The 16,476-nt window shown below is 28.0% G+C and overlaps 1 protein-coding gene across 1 annotated transcript in view; it reads left to right on the top strand.

Moving 5' to 3' along the window:
- The window catches only part of LOC129958297 (formin-J-like), a 154,865-nt gene that overhangs the window by 43,688 nt on the left and 94,701 nt on the right, over positions 1–16,476 (top strand). The window contains exon 3 of the mRNA XM_056070684.1: positions 461–747. Coding sequence (XP_055926659.1) covers positions 669–747 — 79 coding nt within the window. The 5' untranslated portion in view covers positions 461–668. The remainder of the gene's footprint in view (positions 1–460; positions 748–16,476) is intronic.

The raw sequence follows: 16,476 nt of genomic DNA on the forward strand, positions 1-16,476 counted from the left end.
CAGTAAAGAAAGATCGTCGTTCTCTTTACTGATTCTTGCTGCAAGTAGAACGTTCACCCAAATAATTGAAGTAGCTTGAAAAAAATATAATAAAATTTAAATATCAAAATATGCTAATGTTTCTTTATATATTCTTCCTCTTTTAATTTTTAAAAAAATATTTTATTTTTTTCTTAAATTTTATTTAATGTTATCTCCTCCAGCTAGCATCCCGCACCAAAGTTCAGAAAATCTGGTCAGTTAAAGAATACCAATGACAAATGTCCTACTTAATAAACATGAAGAATCCCACTGGATACAAGATTAATGACTTTCCCACAAATCTAATTCAATAAGCATCCAATACACATTTACAAGAATCATTCATCAACAAATACGATTCTAAAAAAGTTTCAATGTTTTGTTATTTATCAAATCGATAATTTCTTAGTACAAAATTGAATATATTTTTTCTCCACAGGATTCCATTTCGCCGCAGCTATACTGAGAAATATTGTGGTCAGGATCTGGAATCTCTTATCTTTCCTGTAAATATCGACACGACGACTCATATCGACCTACGACTCTCAACAGTCTTCGAGACTCTCTTTTTCGGTTGAGACCTTGACGAGAAGCCCTGTTGGGCAAATTATTCCGAACGCCTGCTACCTCTGGAATGTGTTGGTGAGATGGATGTCAACATGGACTTACGAATGAACTTGGATTATATTGTAGAGAACCCGGATTATACGAAGAAACTAGCTGGTGGTAAGTAATGAGTTTGCTCGTTATTTTACTGCGCATTCATCAATATCCCGTCGTTAATTTCAGCAGTAGAAGGAATTTTTAATGTTTTTTTTTAATTTTTTTCTATTTTGAGGTGAATTTAATAGATTCAGCCTCGTCGATGTAATGGAAGACTTGTTTGAAAGCACGCCTATTTGGGAGGTCTCCGTGGTTTCGTTGCTTCACTACATTAATTGCAAAATATACAGAAGTGTAAAAAAATGAAAGAAACAGTAGCTTAATTAATTCACTGGAATTAAAATATAATTTTCTGATTTACATATAAATTAACTAATTTTTGCTTGCATGTTGATATAATATATGTCTTTCTGATTTGAATACTAATTTTTTCAAAAGTATAACTGCATATTTGTTTGTATTAGAATTGGTAGCATAAATTAGCAACTGTTTCATAAGAAAAACATTGCATTGAATTATTATAATTCATCATTAAATCCGAAAACATGCAAAAACTTTACACATACTTAAGAAATATTTGCTTAGAACTAATTATAATACCTTAAAAACGATGGAAATTCTTAGTGTATCAATTTTCCCAAATGAATTAACAATCACTAGATTGAAATAAACGATTCTAAGCTCTTTAAATATCTCTCTAGTGAGTTCTAAAATAATTCTATGAATATTTTTCAAATAAATTATATGAATAATTCTTCAAATTCTATGAATATTATTAAAATTTTAATAATAATTTCAAATAAATTTCCCTAATCCTTTAAAAATTATTTCTACTAGAAGCTCGCACTCAACAAGGTTTAATCGATTCAGAAAACAATTTTTTCTTTTTGCTGTGTTAATAAATACCTTATAGCTTATACTTCCACTGAGGTAATTTCTCAAATAAGGTATATGAATAATTCTTCAAATTATAGGCATTTTTTTAATTCTACTAATATTTTCAAATAAATGTCGCTAATCCCATTAAAATGTTTTCTGCTAAAGGCGCGCACTCAACTAAGCTTAACCGATTCCTTTAAAAACAATATTTTTTAAAAAAAAATTTGTTACAGAGTTTTCAACTGCGTTAATAAATATCTTTTTTCCTTAACTACCACTGAGTTTTAAAAAGGGACTGCGCTTTATTCCAAAAGTCTTTTCTAAGTGTTCAGGTCTTTAAAAGGGTGATGTTGGAGATATTGTTTCTTACTAAAAAAAGAGTCTTAACTTGATAAACTAAGTAGCTTCTTATCTACGAACAAAATGCATTTAATGGCTCTTTATCATGTTCCATGAAGCATTTTGTAGCAGAAGCAAACGAGTTGGTTTTTATAAATCACTGAAGAAACGCAGTTTAATTTTCTTCCGTACTTAAAAAGATAACTGCAAGAGGAATTTATTTTACTCTGTCTTTCTTTTTAATCCAGTTAAAACTTTTCAGCTGCTTCAAAGAGGATTTCCCTTTATTTATTTTTGGTTTTAAATTTATTTTTTGACAGATACTTATTTAAAAAAATGTACATTTAAAATCTGTTGTCAATTCTATTTATAAATTATTTTAATGGCTCTTTTTACTGTAATAACAAATAATTTTTCTTTGTTTTTGTTAGAAAAATTACTTTTGGAAATCGTATAAATAATAAACACCACTTAATTTGAACTAGTTTGAAGAGAAGGGCTTCTATATTAAAAGCAAACAATTTTATGTAAAATTAGGAAAAAAAATATCGTCTGCGCATATAAATTATATTTCGTCAAACGAATTACTCATTTCCTGTTAAATCTTCTTTAACCATTTGCAAACAAGCGTCCTCTATTTTTTTTTTTTAATTTCACTGACTGCACACTGACAATGGAGGTTGAAAGAAATTTTCACCTCTTTCTCTTTCGTTGCCTGTGAACATAAAAGTCAAAGCAAAATTTGGTGATGTCGAAATTTCCTTCAGTAATTGATGATATACTTTCCTTAAATCAGACGAGGAAAGCTTTGTTGCTACTCATCATTTAGGTAAGTCGTTCGTTATTAGGTAAGTCGCTTTAGATTTTCGTCTTCATTAAAAGTCAAATGAAGGCATGAAAAGGAATGCATGCTTAATTTAAGGGTAAGTAAATTCAAATTAAATATTTTATGCGATATTCTGGCAACACAGAGAAGGTATGGATTATCAGTAATTAATGCAATAGTATCTCATTTAATTTACCAATTTTATTTATGCAGACGATATGAAAATAAAGAGCAATCTGGCAACGAATAAATTAAAGTCTGTAATTCAGCTGTCTTTTTCAATGCTGTGATAGTATAGTGTTAAATAGGCAGATGTTATCAGTACATTTTTATGTTTATGCTTTTGGCTGAAAATCGGAAACACTTTCATAGCTATTAATTTCAATTTTTAAGTGACTTGAATTGATTGCTTTAAACTGAAAATCACTTAAATAAATTTTATTATTAAATACTTATAATATATTCTTATACGACTTTATTCTTTGCTTGTAAATGCAATATATTTAGTTATTACTGCATTATTATGAAATATTTTTTACATTATTATTATTGTTCTCTTTGAAGAAGAACAGTTAGTAAAAACATTAACACAATATACTTTCTTTCAGTTCTTTCTTTTAAATCAATCGCATTTTTATATTTATTGTTTTTCATTAGTTTGAGATTATATTCATTTCTGGTAACTTACAAAATCACTTTGTTTGATTTATAACTAAAACAATAGTAATAAACAACTATTGTAAGAAAATAAAAAAAATCAAATATTATTTTTTTACCCATATCGATACTGTCTATCGGGAAGATATAAAGTATTCATACAATAATGGCTTTAGAATTTGAAAATAATGGGTATAATTAAGTTCTTGAAATATATCAGTACAGATAATAATTGTATACATTTCCATTCGGTTGTAAATGCCAAGGATTTGCGCTTCTGTTCATATGATTTGCGATATTTATCAAATCAATTATTCTTTTGCTGCACTTACTAATATGTTTTTAGAAACTTTAAATATAGAGAAAGTTAGAGTCTTTTTATTATATAATTCAAATTTTTATTATTTACATAATTTAATTATAAAATTCATTTATTTCTTATAAATTATATAATTCAAAACGTGTAAAAATTTGAAAGAAATACTTTCTTGTCTGATTTTTTTAAAGTAAATTGCTTTTAATGAGTAAACGAAGTCCGAAAGGGCTGGTTATTAGATATCTTTAAAGGAATTTTCTGATTTTAGAATAAATAAAAATACTTATTATTGTATTTCATTTATCAGGTATCGTATTAAAAAATGTTGTAATTACGAACATTTTTGAAACATTATATACTCAATGATTTAAAAAAAATTCCCAATAAAAAATCTTGGAAAATTCTTTAAAAAAATTAAAACTTTGATTTAATTTAATATATATTAAGTGTAATTGAGTTAACCCATCAATGATTGTCTTTTAAATATCAAAATTAAAAAAGTGTTTTGGCCTGGGAAGTTTACATAAAACCATAGAAAAATACACACGCGTGCGCACGCTCGCGCGCACACCACACACTCATATTTAGAGAATTTTTAAAATAATTCCTATTCAAAAAAAATTCTATTCTGAAATTTATCCTAAATTTTTAATTTAAAATCCGAAAAAGATTTTATATTCCCCCCAAAAAAAATCTGTTAATTATTTACTTGAAAGCGAATTATGTATCAAATTTGATACAGTAAGCATTGAATGGTTAGGTTAAAATTTTTAAGAAAGAATAAGTATGCATTTATTGTTCCTGCAAAGTTTGAAAATGAGAACAAAACAGTCTATAAATATGTCATTCGCAAATTTTATTTTCTTCGAATCTAGAAGAGGTTATAGGAAAAGTAACTTTTAAGAAAAAATAACTCTCAAAACAAAAAAGAGTGAAAAGAATTAATAATCCGATGTGTTTATTTTCAATGTTTTCGAGTATCAATACGTCCTACAACAATAAACCTTCTGTACAATAGTTAAACAATCGTTATCGCATCCACTTTCCACTTGCGGTCTCTAATGTCTATTCGTGAGAAATATCTTTAAAAAATTCTAACCTTGTAACAGGAATACAAGGTCAAATATTTCCAAGCTAAAATAAAAGTATTCCCAGAATACACCCGAGAAAGTGGAGAATCATCGAAAAAATACTTTTAATTCGCCTTAAATGTCTTTGTCTCTCGGCTATTGCGGAAGAAGTTTTTAAATTTCTGTTCTTTCGTCCATAGTTATAAATCATCCCTTTTCGTAATCATGTTTTTGTTCTTCCGAGGTTTTTAATGTCTTTATTTGCCGGAATAGAAGTTAGCCTTCGCAAGACTAAATGGAACGCCCTCTCATATTGCGAAAGTAACGTTGGTCGCATTTGATAGTCGTCAGTGTTCATCCCTTATTGCAGTAGACTGACTTTCAGAAAACTGATATTGCGTATGGAAAGAATAACTTACATGTCACGAATTCTGTGAATAACAATTTCCAATTATAATGAGAACTTGAATTAAAAGACAATAGATATGCAAATTAGGTTAATATTGTCTGTATATTGGAGTTCACGATTATAAATAATTTGCTATAGACATTTTATTTTGAAAGAGCAGTTGAATATCTTTAATATCCATTAAAAATACAATTAAAGGGAATTTTCAATTTTTTACACTAATTTCAGAACTACTGGTGTATTTTAATAAAATCTGCATGCACATAATTTGGCAATACAAAAATAAAAATACTAAATTACTTTAAACATTAAAATGTTAAATGAATTCAAAAATTTGCGAACATAATTCTGTATAAGATACATCATCGCAGGAAGGTCTGAAGCAGAAGTTACAAATCTGAAGAAAGGGGGGGGGGGTATTTTCATTTGTTATATTTAAAAATATCTCACAATATGAATTCATCTTGAAATAGAGTTTATGAGTTCCTATGGCAGTCAGACCCACTCCTCAGAGCGTTGTTTTCAGGCCCTGGATTGTTCTGAAAGGATAAAGGCAATTGCAATTATCCTTCTAAAATAGGATTTAAGTCTCGAGATATAGCTGGCCCTATTTTATTTAGTCACAATAAATCATTAATTGCGTTTTTAGTTTACTGTAAAAGCATGGAATTTAAGTACGTTTGATCCATATTTTTTGGAATTTTCATTCACGCATAATGATTTGTTGCAAAAATTGTTTGCAGTATTGATATCATGAATAACTAGTAAAAGTAATTTAGCAACTCTTCTTATATTTCCAATAATTCCTCTTTCGTTGTAATAAAATGCATTGTTTAGACTCAATAGCAATTATGAAAAGATGAATTTTCTGATGATTACACTAAAAGACACACACACACACACACACACACACACACACACACACACACACACACACACACACACACACACACACACACACACACACACACACACACACACTATTAAATGCTATTCTATAATTTGTTTTGCAATATGCTTTATAATTATACAATTTTTATTTGCGTACACTTCTTTGTGGGACAAGATTCTGAGCAATAAATTAAACAAAACTGAGCAACAAATTAAACAAAATTGAGCAACAAATTAAAGAAAATTATAGCCTTTATTCGGATTGCTCTTTAAAAGAAGTTTATATATGTATTTTTCGCACATCTTCATTACTAAGTTCAGTAATGAATTAAAAAAAACTTTAAAAAAAGAAAAGGTGAATAAAATAATTCATCTATGATGTGCTAATTTCTTATTATAGAAAAATTTAATCACTCATATTTCCATATCCCGTTTATTCTCATTTTAATTGTTATATATTGTATTTCTAATAGGCACATTAATATAAATATTAATTATTCGAATCATATAAGATAAAAACAGATAGTTGTAAGTTTAAATTTCGTCTAATGGGGATATATTATATCGAAAAGCTGAAAAGCTAGAAATGAGTGCGAAATATTTATTTCATAATACTGATTTATGACTGTTTGCATTGAAGTTTTCTTCTATTTCTAGTCTTTTTTCTTACTGTTATTTTGAACCGGCTCTATAAATAAATTATTCGATTTTTGTTTAATATTTATTTGACATTAAGTTTCGATATTAAGTCCCTGCACCTTCCTCCAATTTTTTTGGATTTTAATTGCAGATTCAATAATTTATAATGGAAGAATGTATCATTGCAGGAAGAATTTCTTTAAGGGGAATTCCTATTCTTTGTTGAAATTCCAACTGAAAATGATGAGAAAATTGGATCGATTCGACATTCATCGAAATATTTTCTTAAAACTTGATTTATTCAAAAAAGATGTTATTGAAACATCTAGATTCGTGGGGAATCATCAAGGCATGTGAAAAAAGATGACAAAGGTGGTAAATATGATAAAAAGCTCAGAAAGCATTTTCAGTGATTGGGAGTGACCCAGATCTCTAGTTCTTCGATTTCTATTTATTTCTAAATATTTCTTCTATCAGCGATAATACAGGCTCTTTAAATTACAATGAAATATAGTGAAAATATTATTAATATTACGCATACTATTACTTCATTATTCTTACTCTCTTACTCTCGTTTCATTATTGTTCTTTGAAATACCCAGTCCAAAAATCAAAACTGGCTCATTGCAACGACGAATGTCCCGAAATACTTTTTAGAAGGAATTTTCTTTATCTCAATAAATGGCAAAATGTTAAATAATATGTATATAATATTGCAGACATCTAAAATAATGTATAACGATTTATTATTCATTTTTGTTGAATTGTATTGAATATGCAGCTGCAAATTGCTCATTAAATATTGAAAATGAAATTGTAGACATGAAAGTTCTTTTTCAGCATATAAGTAGTTGCTTTTAAAGTTAAAGCTTTTACATTAAAAACACAATTTTTATTTTTTCATGAGACGCGTCTTGATTTTAATATCTCTTTATCTAGTTCTTAAAATTGAAATATATTTCTTGAACTTTTTTATTTGCGTTCTTTTATTGGAAATGGTGAAGACTTCTGGGTTGCTTGATTGAGTTTTATGGAGCAAAAACTGGTTTCGGTAAAGTTGACTCAAACAAACTGATTTATGAAATTATCTTATAACAGTTGAAACTCCTACTCATTCACCATATTTTTCATGACCATGTTTAAAATAAAAAACTGATATATAATCTAAGGACTGAATACATACGTATATAGAAAGGCCTTTGGGAGATGACGCCAGTAAGATAATCAGAAAAAGAGTATAACTTAAATGTTTTATGCTTTAATTTATAAATCTACTAACATTTATGATGCTTATTAACTCTCGAAATATTGTTTTTTGTAATGTCTGTCTCAAGCATCGTGCTTGAATTCCCTCATAAAATGACTATTTGCTGGTACACTTTTATTAGAATTGTTTCAATCATCAGAAGAAGCTGATTAGCGTATTTTGTAATAAATTATTATTTTGTCCAGATATTTTTATAAGATAATTTGAAACCTACATTGAGCAGTGATTCGCATTTCTCGTATTACCATTTTGCTTTCTATCTATAACATTGAATTTAATAATTAATACAATGGCTAACTTAATATTTCATGAGTTGAGAAAGATTTTAAAAGCAATAATATTATTTAAAAAATTATTTAAATTAAGTATTTTAATTAAAATAAATAACTACAAAATTAAATGTTTAAGTTAATTTTGCCTACATATTTTACACTCACTTATCCACGCATACGAAACTACGGGTGAAAAATAAAAAATCATGTAATGTAAAGTTAAACTATTTTCTGTCTCTTCAAATATCAAAGGCAATGGTTTTAGCGCAGTTTATTTACACAAATGTCTTATATGGTACTTTCCCATTGGTAGTATTGATCGATCGATTAATTGAACCAATAGAATAGGAAACTAGTTAATCTGACAAATGATTCTTTTAAAACTATAATGGCTTCTTTTAATAGTGTGTGATGAATGGCTAAATAGGAATTCAAAATAATTTTCTTCTACATTAATATATATTTTAAATAACTTTGAAATATATGGAGTAATATAATTTCAACATGTGATAACCTGAATGATATATCTGAAAATTATACGATGTATATAAATTCTAATCTTTGTATTTTGTGTTTTATCGAATTTCAGCATGATTTTTCAATGGAATGGTATTAATGGTAGCATGTGGGAGCATCCTGTGTGAATTTAAATAGTGAATCATAAAATTAACATTTTAATTTCTTATTATAGTTACAGTAAAAATTAATTTAATTAGTTATATCTAAATCTCTTTGACCTTTGAAATACTTACTTTCTTGCATTTCTAAAAAGTAAAAATGCCTAAATTTTAAGGTAATAGAACCATAGTTTGAGTCATTTCTGACATGGCTGTCCCCTTCACTAAATTAGCTAAACTGAGAGATGACCAAATATCATTATTTATTTTCCATTCTTCTTTTATAGAGCTGAGAAAAATTAATTTGTGAGGATATAAATAATTTTTTATGACTTGTCAAACAAATGAAGCTAAACATATATTTCATATTATTGTTTCTGAAAATTTTTCCCAGATCTTGGAACTTTCATTTTATAATTAACAGAGAAGTAGCATGCGTTGTAGAAAAAAAATCTCAAGTTAGCATGAAAATGTTTTCAAAATTCTTGAAGAAAACACTTTTATTTTCTATTTGAAAGCTTAGGCTTACATTTAAATTCCTTCCTTTTTTATGGAAGAAATCCTTATTTTTCCAACTATCAACATTGATAGACCACTAGGGAAAACCCTTTTTTTCTAAGTTCGATTATGTAATTTTCATTGATAATTTTTAATCCTTTGAAAATGCAAAAATAATTATGTTTATGCCATTCTTTTGCACTTCTAGAAAATTAATTATTTTAATAATTATTACTGTAAACTGAAAAATAAGATAATTAATCAATTACTAAACAAAATTAAATGTTCATTTATAATAAAAAATCAGTTATTTAAATCGAATCAAAACTGTGCATTAATTTAATTAAATTAATCAGTTAAATCATGTAGTAGTTAATTAAATATAGTAATATAACGTCTCAGTTTTATTAATGTTATAAAACAGAAAGATAACACTTTTTTCTCCTGTACTAGGGCAACAAACTGCATAGAAATGGCCTTGACCGTGGATTCTACCAATTTGACGTGTAGGCTGCTTTGATGGACACTAAATCTATAAAAGCTCAAATGACCTCACGTTGGTGTCAAAGTTTGGAGAATACCGTGTCAATTATAGTCTTCATCTGACCGCGGGTTAAAATGACGAGGTTTGTCATCGGTATTATCTGCCATAACCTTACAGCTGTAACGCTGAACTTTTTAAAGTATAATCAAATAATATTAAGAAAAATATTGGGCGAAAGATCAAGCTAGGCGATATTCATTTTGCAGTCTGTGCAAATCAGATATATTTTTCATTATTCACTTTGTTTTTAGATATGAGTCTATAAGAATTTTAAATTAGCATGCAGTGTCACTCTTATATCAAAGTGCTGTATGATAGTTTTGAAAATGCATTTTATTGATGCGAAACAGTTGAACAGGTTATCCACATCTTATCTCAAAGTGCTTCATATGAATCGCATTGTTTTAGGTTGTCACAAAATACTACATATCGCTAGTGGTTTCAGCTGTTGCATCAAAAATTCGCATGTTTTGCTGTGTACGATTTTTGATTGACGGCATTTTGATATAACAACGACGAAAATTAATGTTTTTTAATTAATAAACAGTTTGGAAATTTTTGGATTTTTTTTATATGGATAGGAAATGAGCTTTTTATTGTCAGAAATCTCGCAGGAATCTGCTTAATTTATTAATTTCTCCAAAAAGCTCGCCAACATTTTTTTTATTTAGAATAAATCAAAAAACCGATCAAATCATGATGTAAAACTGTTATTAAATGTATGAGTATATTTAAACATTCATGAAGATATGGGCCAGCTCAGTTTTCTAATAATACTAAAAAATCATTTCAGTTCAAATTATTAGTATTTATTATCTGTTATTCATAGTTTACATGATAATAAAATAACTTATTTTTCAAGCTTATTTAGAAGAAATACTTGATTAATCTGGAATTATTAAGGGTTAAACGTTTTTCAAATTTCAATTACAAGACGAAGAATTTAAAAAATGTATTTAAGAAATACTGTAACTAATATATTTAAAAAAGCTATGAAAAATGATTTTATTAAATTAATTTATTAAATTAATGAAAATATTTTACTTATTAAGAAACAGTTTTCATAGTTATAGTATCTTTTTTCAAAAGCCTAAAAACAGTTAAGATCTTTGTTTTTGAAATGTTGTTGAATCTTGAAATAGAAATCTAATATTAAAATTAGTTCAAAAACATGTGATGTAGCAACTCTCATTAAGAAAAATAAGAAATGTGTTTCCAACAAATGCAATTCTTTTTGGGTCAGTTTCTAGTTACACCTTTTACAAGACGTTTAATTTATGTATAAACTTTGAATCAGGTCTGAAAATTAACACCTTTCTCTCCGAGTTCCTTGACCCATTGTTAAGAATAACAAGCAATAGTGTCACGATGAGTTTCAATAGCCTTGGAATCTGACTTGCTGGTCTATTCATTGATATTATAAATGATTTTTTAATTCAGGTATTTTCATTCATTTTTGTTGGATTACAGAATGAAAGAGCTTAAAAAATATGATTAACACATTAACTGAATAAAAGTTAATTTTCTCTTGGAATATGACTTGGTATATTTATTGCATTTAGTGCTTACACATTTTTTTCAAGAAGTAAAGGATTTTTTTTTATGGTTGATCGTTTTTTCAATGCTGGTATATAATTCAGGGCGTCAACTGAATGAATTTTCCATTTAATGAAATCGAAAATATTCTCTGGGAGACATAAAGAGAATTAAAAAAAATAAATAGGGCTGAAACTTTTCAGGGGCAAATTTGTTTTTCAAAATGGATTATAATCTATGTAATCAAAATGGCCAATAATTTATGGAGTTAAAATGGTTTATTATATGTAAAACAAAATAGGAAATTCTACATTGCTGTAATCTGAAATCTAGGCATTGATATAAGAATTAAATCTCGTCTAAGAATTTTTTTGTTAAAATTCAATTATGTAATTTTGTTCTCAATAATCTGTAGCAATTTTTTTTTTTCTTTTAGTTTAACACCCTAACGAAACTTTTCCTTTGATTTATCTATGGTTTTTAAAAGTAGAGTTACGGAAATAATTCATTTTATTAAGAAAATATGCGCTTGAACTAATAAAAACTTTTTCGTTACTCGTCGTCATTCTTCGGCAGATTTTAAAAATCGATTCAAAAAGCCAATGCAAACTTAAATGAACGTATAATACAGTTACTAATACCATATTTGGATTAATGGTAACATGATTATAATATGGATTTATGGTTACATTTTCACTGAATGATTATTGTATGAATTTATAGTAACATTTTCACTAAATGATTATAGTATGGATTTATGGGAACATTTTATTAAATGGTTATGGTATGGATTTGTGGTAACATTTTCACAATGATTATGATATGGATTTATGGTAACATTTTCACTAAATGATTATGGAATGGATTTATGGGAACATTTTATTAAATGGTTATGGCATGGATTTGTGGTAACATTTTCACAATGATTATGATATGGATTTATGGTAACATTTTCACTAAATGATTATGGAATGGATTTATGGGAGCATTTTCAATAAAGGATTATGGAATGGATTTATGGGAACATTTTCAATAAATGATTGTGGTATTCATTTATAGTAACATTCTCACTAAACTGCTAAAATTTCAGTAAATTTAAGTGCATGGATAACTTAACAATAAATAAAGCTGCCATCTGAAGCTTGGTATCGTTTTTTAAATAAAGAAACCATTACAAAACGCAGGTAATCCGAGTAATATGTTCGGCTATCGCTTTGGAATCTATACATGAGCAAAAAAAATAAAAACAGCTATCTCATTTGGGGTCATAAATTCAGGAGTCCGACTTTACCAACGAGTACCGGATGTGTTCGTTTCAGAACGTGGGGTTGATTTATGGAACAGGTTGGTTCACCATTTTCGGGTGTAAATTCGTGTGCTTGTCACATTGCTTAGATTTGTGAGCTTAGGCACGCGTTCTGGATTGAGTTATTTTACTCGACAGTTTGCTTAAACTCTGGGCGAGGCTCATACTCATTCAACTATTGTTGTATTTCATGGAATGTCATTTCTTTAAGAAGTATCGCCAAAATGTTTATATTTGTCAGCTCCTGGATAGTTATATTTGCTCGAGGAGATTCCTTAACACATAAACATCAGAATTTACTATCTAATTAGATGGCACATTCCTTTTTGGGAATGCTTTGAAATTTTTAGCCAATTAAGAATTTATAGGATCCATTTATTAATATGGCATGCATATTAAAAGGACGTAAATTATTAAATATTTAACAAATATCTTACTTCCAGCCATAACGGTTCTGAATGATTCAGTTTCAGTTATTATGTTTTAAAAAATACAATAATTTGATGCGCCAGTATGACTCGTTGAAAGATGTCAGACTTCTGCAAGTCAGTTATCTGCATAGAATTCGCTTTTATTTCCTCTGTTATTTTTACATATTGTTAGTGTGATATAGTGACGTACAACATATTAACGAAGAAACTTCTTCTATTTTTTAATATTCAGAGCTTTACAATTTTATTCATTGGAACACATGGCGCCGAAATGTTTTTAGGAAATATGAATCATGCCCCAGATCCTATTAACATATATGGCCTACGAACTCTTAACTGATGTAAGTTTATTAGAGGCTGAAAAATTTATTACTGAAATAAAAAGAAAAATTTATTAAAGCTGCATATTCAAGTATAACATTTTACATTTATAAATTGTTATTATTTGGCAAATTATGTATATTTATTTATTATTTTTCAATAAGGCAAGTTTTGTATTTATAATTGTAATAATTGCAATTACTGTGATTTCATAATAAAAATTATAAAACTAAGATGTATATCTACAAAAATATAGCCATTAATAACGATAGCCTAAATTTTAAGCTCATTATTTTGTTTAAGGAGCACACAAATTGCATTTTATATACAACAGTTTATAACAATTCTTTAACAAAGAAAGCTCTCTAAAATCTTATCTTAAAAATTCAAATACTGTGAATTTTTTGAGAGCTTTGAACTTAGTTGAAAAAGGTAAACAAAATTTTTGCTATGAATTTTTTTTTCAGCAGCAATATAGAGAAAAAAAAATCATAAATATAAAAATGCCCAACTCATAAGAGTGAAATATTTAAATTGTTATTTAGTTAAACCACTATTTCTCGATCTGTGAGGTGGAATTTCTTAGACAGAGCCGTAGAGAAAGAAATAATAATAATTATTACCGGAACCAAAACTGGAATATAAATACTATTATTTAAAAATGAGATATTACCTTTTGAAAGAAAGGTTAATACATCGGATTTTTTTGTTTTAATTATTTGAAATTCCACACGTTTATGGCTTCCGTTTTAAATTTTGGCTTAGTTTTAAAGTTACAAGAAAGCTATCTGAAAAAGGATCTTGTTATTTTGTCAAAAAGTGACACCTAACACAATGAATGTGCACTAGCTTCTCATACAGTGGAGATCTTTCATGGAATTAGATCTGGTACCTGATTTCATTAGGCTACCTTGAATCTAATTTATTATTTTTATACGAATCTTTTAATATTTCAGATAAACAATAAGCTAGTTTTCTATGTCTATTTTTTGTTAAGGGTTGATAATTTTGCTAAAAAAGAATACAATATATATTTTTAAACTTTCTATTATATTCTGGACGCAAAAGAGGTTTCAACCAATGAAATATTTTATTAGTCTATCTGTGATTAAAAAAAAATAGGACTAGTATGAAAGTGATTAAAGTAAGTCGACATATCTTACATAATCTTTGAAAGAGCTACGTCAAACAATAAAATTCCTCTCTATAAGAGAAGAAAAATATTTAAAACAGGAATCAATTACTTGGAAAATAACTTCCGAAATTTTAAGCTGCTTTTTTGATCAAAACATAGTAAATTGTTTAATATCAAAATTCATAAAGTTAATTACCGCTCAGGAGCAAGGCCATTGAACGAAATAAGGAAATTAACTGAATGCAATATCGTGTGCTGAAGTTATTAGAAAATGAGATTCATTTAGACCCAGCTCTTGTAGGAAATCTCTCGAAACAATATTTTAATCATTTAATCACATCAGATTTGGCTTATTCTCACCTTCAGTGGTAGACGATTTAAATCTTAAACGCTGAGTATTCTGAAATCCCATCCTCGAATTTGTAAAGGTCCATCACCGTGATAATATATAGACTATTCAGTATTCTATATGTAAATTTTGCATTTGTTTATATTAAATAATATACATATTTCGCTAAAGACTTTGTAATATTTCCATTATGTTTTTAAAGAAGTTGTTTTTATCCTAATTAGCTTTTCGGACCTTTGTAAAGAAAGCATGAAATTTTTTCCACTATTATGAGCTCCGAAATCCTGAAATTTAAAGCTATAACATTGCTAATTTTGATGTTTTATTGCTAGGTGATGGCAGATATCGATTTATCTAGTATTTTGTTTTTGCTGTTTTCTGACATTATAATTTTATCATTATTCCTTAAAATCAATATTATATTTTTATATAAGTCATAACTGATAGCATTTTAAATTTTTCAAAAAAAAAAAATTCTTTTATTATTTTAACCTTTAATTACTTTTTACTAACACAAAATTGCAAAGAATTCATTGTATTTTTAATAGTTATATTATAAATAAATAGTGTATTTTTTTTTACGTGTGATTGCAAATCTTTGCCACGCGTCTTAAGGAACCATTTATATCCGGATTGCTGAAAGAGCATCCGAAGAACCATTTTTCAAGAAAGAAAACTTTGAACGCAAGAAAGAAAAAGAGAAATTCCACTCAGTAGACATTCTACAGGATTCAAAATAGTTGAAGTCTCGGAATCTACCGCTGCATTGTAAAGCAAGGAGAAATGCGGGGGTTAAACGGTAGGCGGCGATATGCGGTTCAACCACCCTTTTTTGTCATACTTCTGGCCCCGTAAATCATTAGTTTTCGGTAAATGCTTAGTGTAGGTTTCACTTCTGAATAAAAATTTGACACGTGACGTAGTTATTGACGTAAAACCGAAGTTTCATCGTAGCACAGAAATATCTGTCATCTTATTCTGCCACTGGGCTTAAGTGGCAGCTTGTAGGAGGCTCATCTGATTCACCGGGTCGGCCGCTTCTGATGGCACCGAAATTGACTATAACAGATCTTGACTGATAAGGCAATTTTCTGCAGTCAACGCAGCAAGTGTCATCTCTCGTCAAAGGTTCAGTAATTGGAATCCTACTCGTTTTAGCAACCGTAAGACTATACTTTTGAGGCTATAGCAATTATAATAACAAAACAAAACAAAAAAAAAAGCAATATCGGGACAAGAAACACCAAATAATTAAAACGAATCTGTCATCAAGATACGATTTTAACGAGTTTTAGAAACTAGTTTTGACAATCAGAAATTTTTACATGAAATAAAAGGGTATGCTAATTGCATAATATGTTCAAACCATTTAGAAACTGTTCATCAAATTTTTAGTTGCATTGGACGCACTTAAGTTGATAAAGATATCTTAAATTAAGAAAGGCAGAGTTAGTAGTGGTTAAACAGTTCAATATGATTAAAATAAAATG

Source organism: Argiope bruennichi, chromosome X1, assembly GCF_947563725.1.
Source record: "Argiope bruennichi chromosome X1, qqArgBrue1.1, whole genome shotgun sequence".
In the NCBI taxonomy this organism is placed as follows: domain Eukaryota; kingdom Metazoa; phylum Arthropoda; class Arachnida; order Araneae; family Araneidae; genus Argiope; species Argiope bruennichi.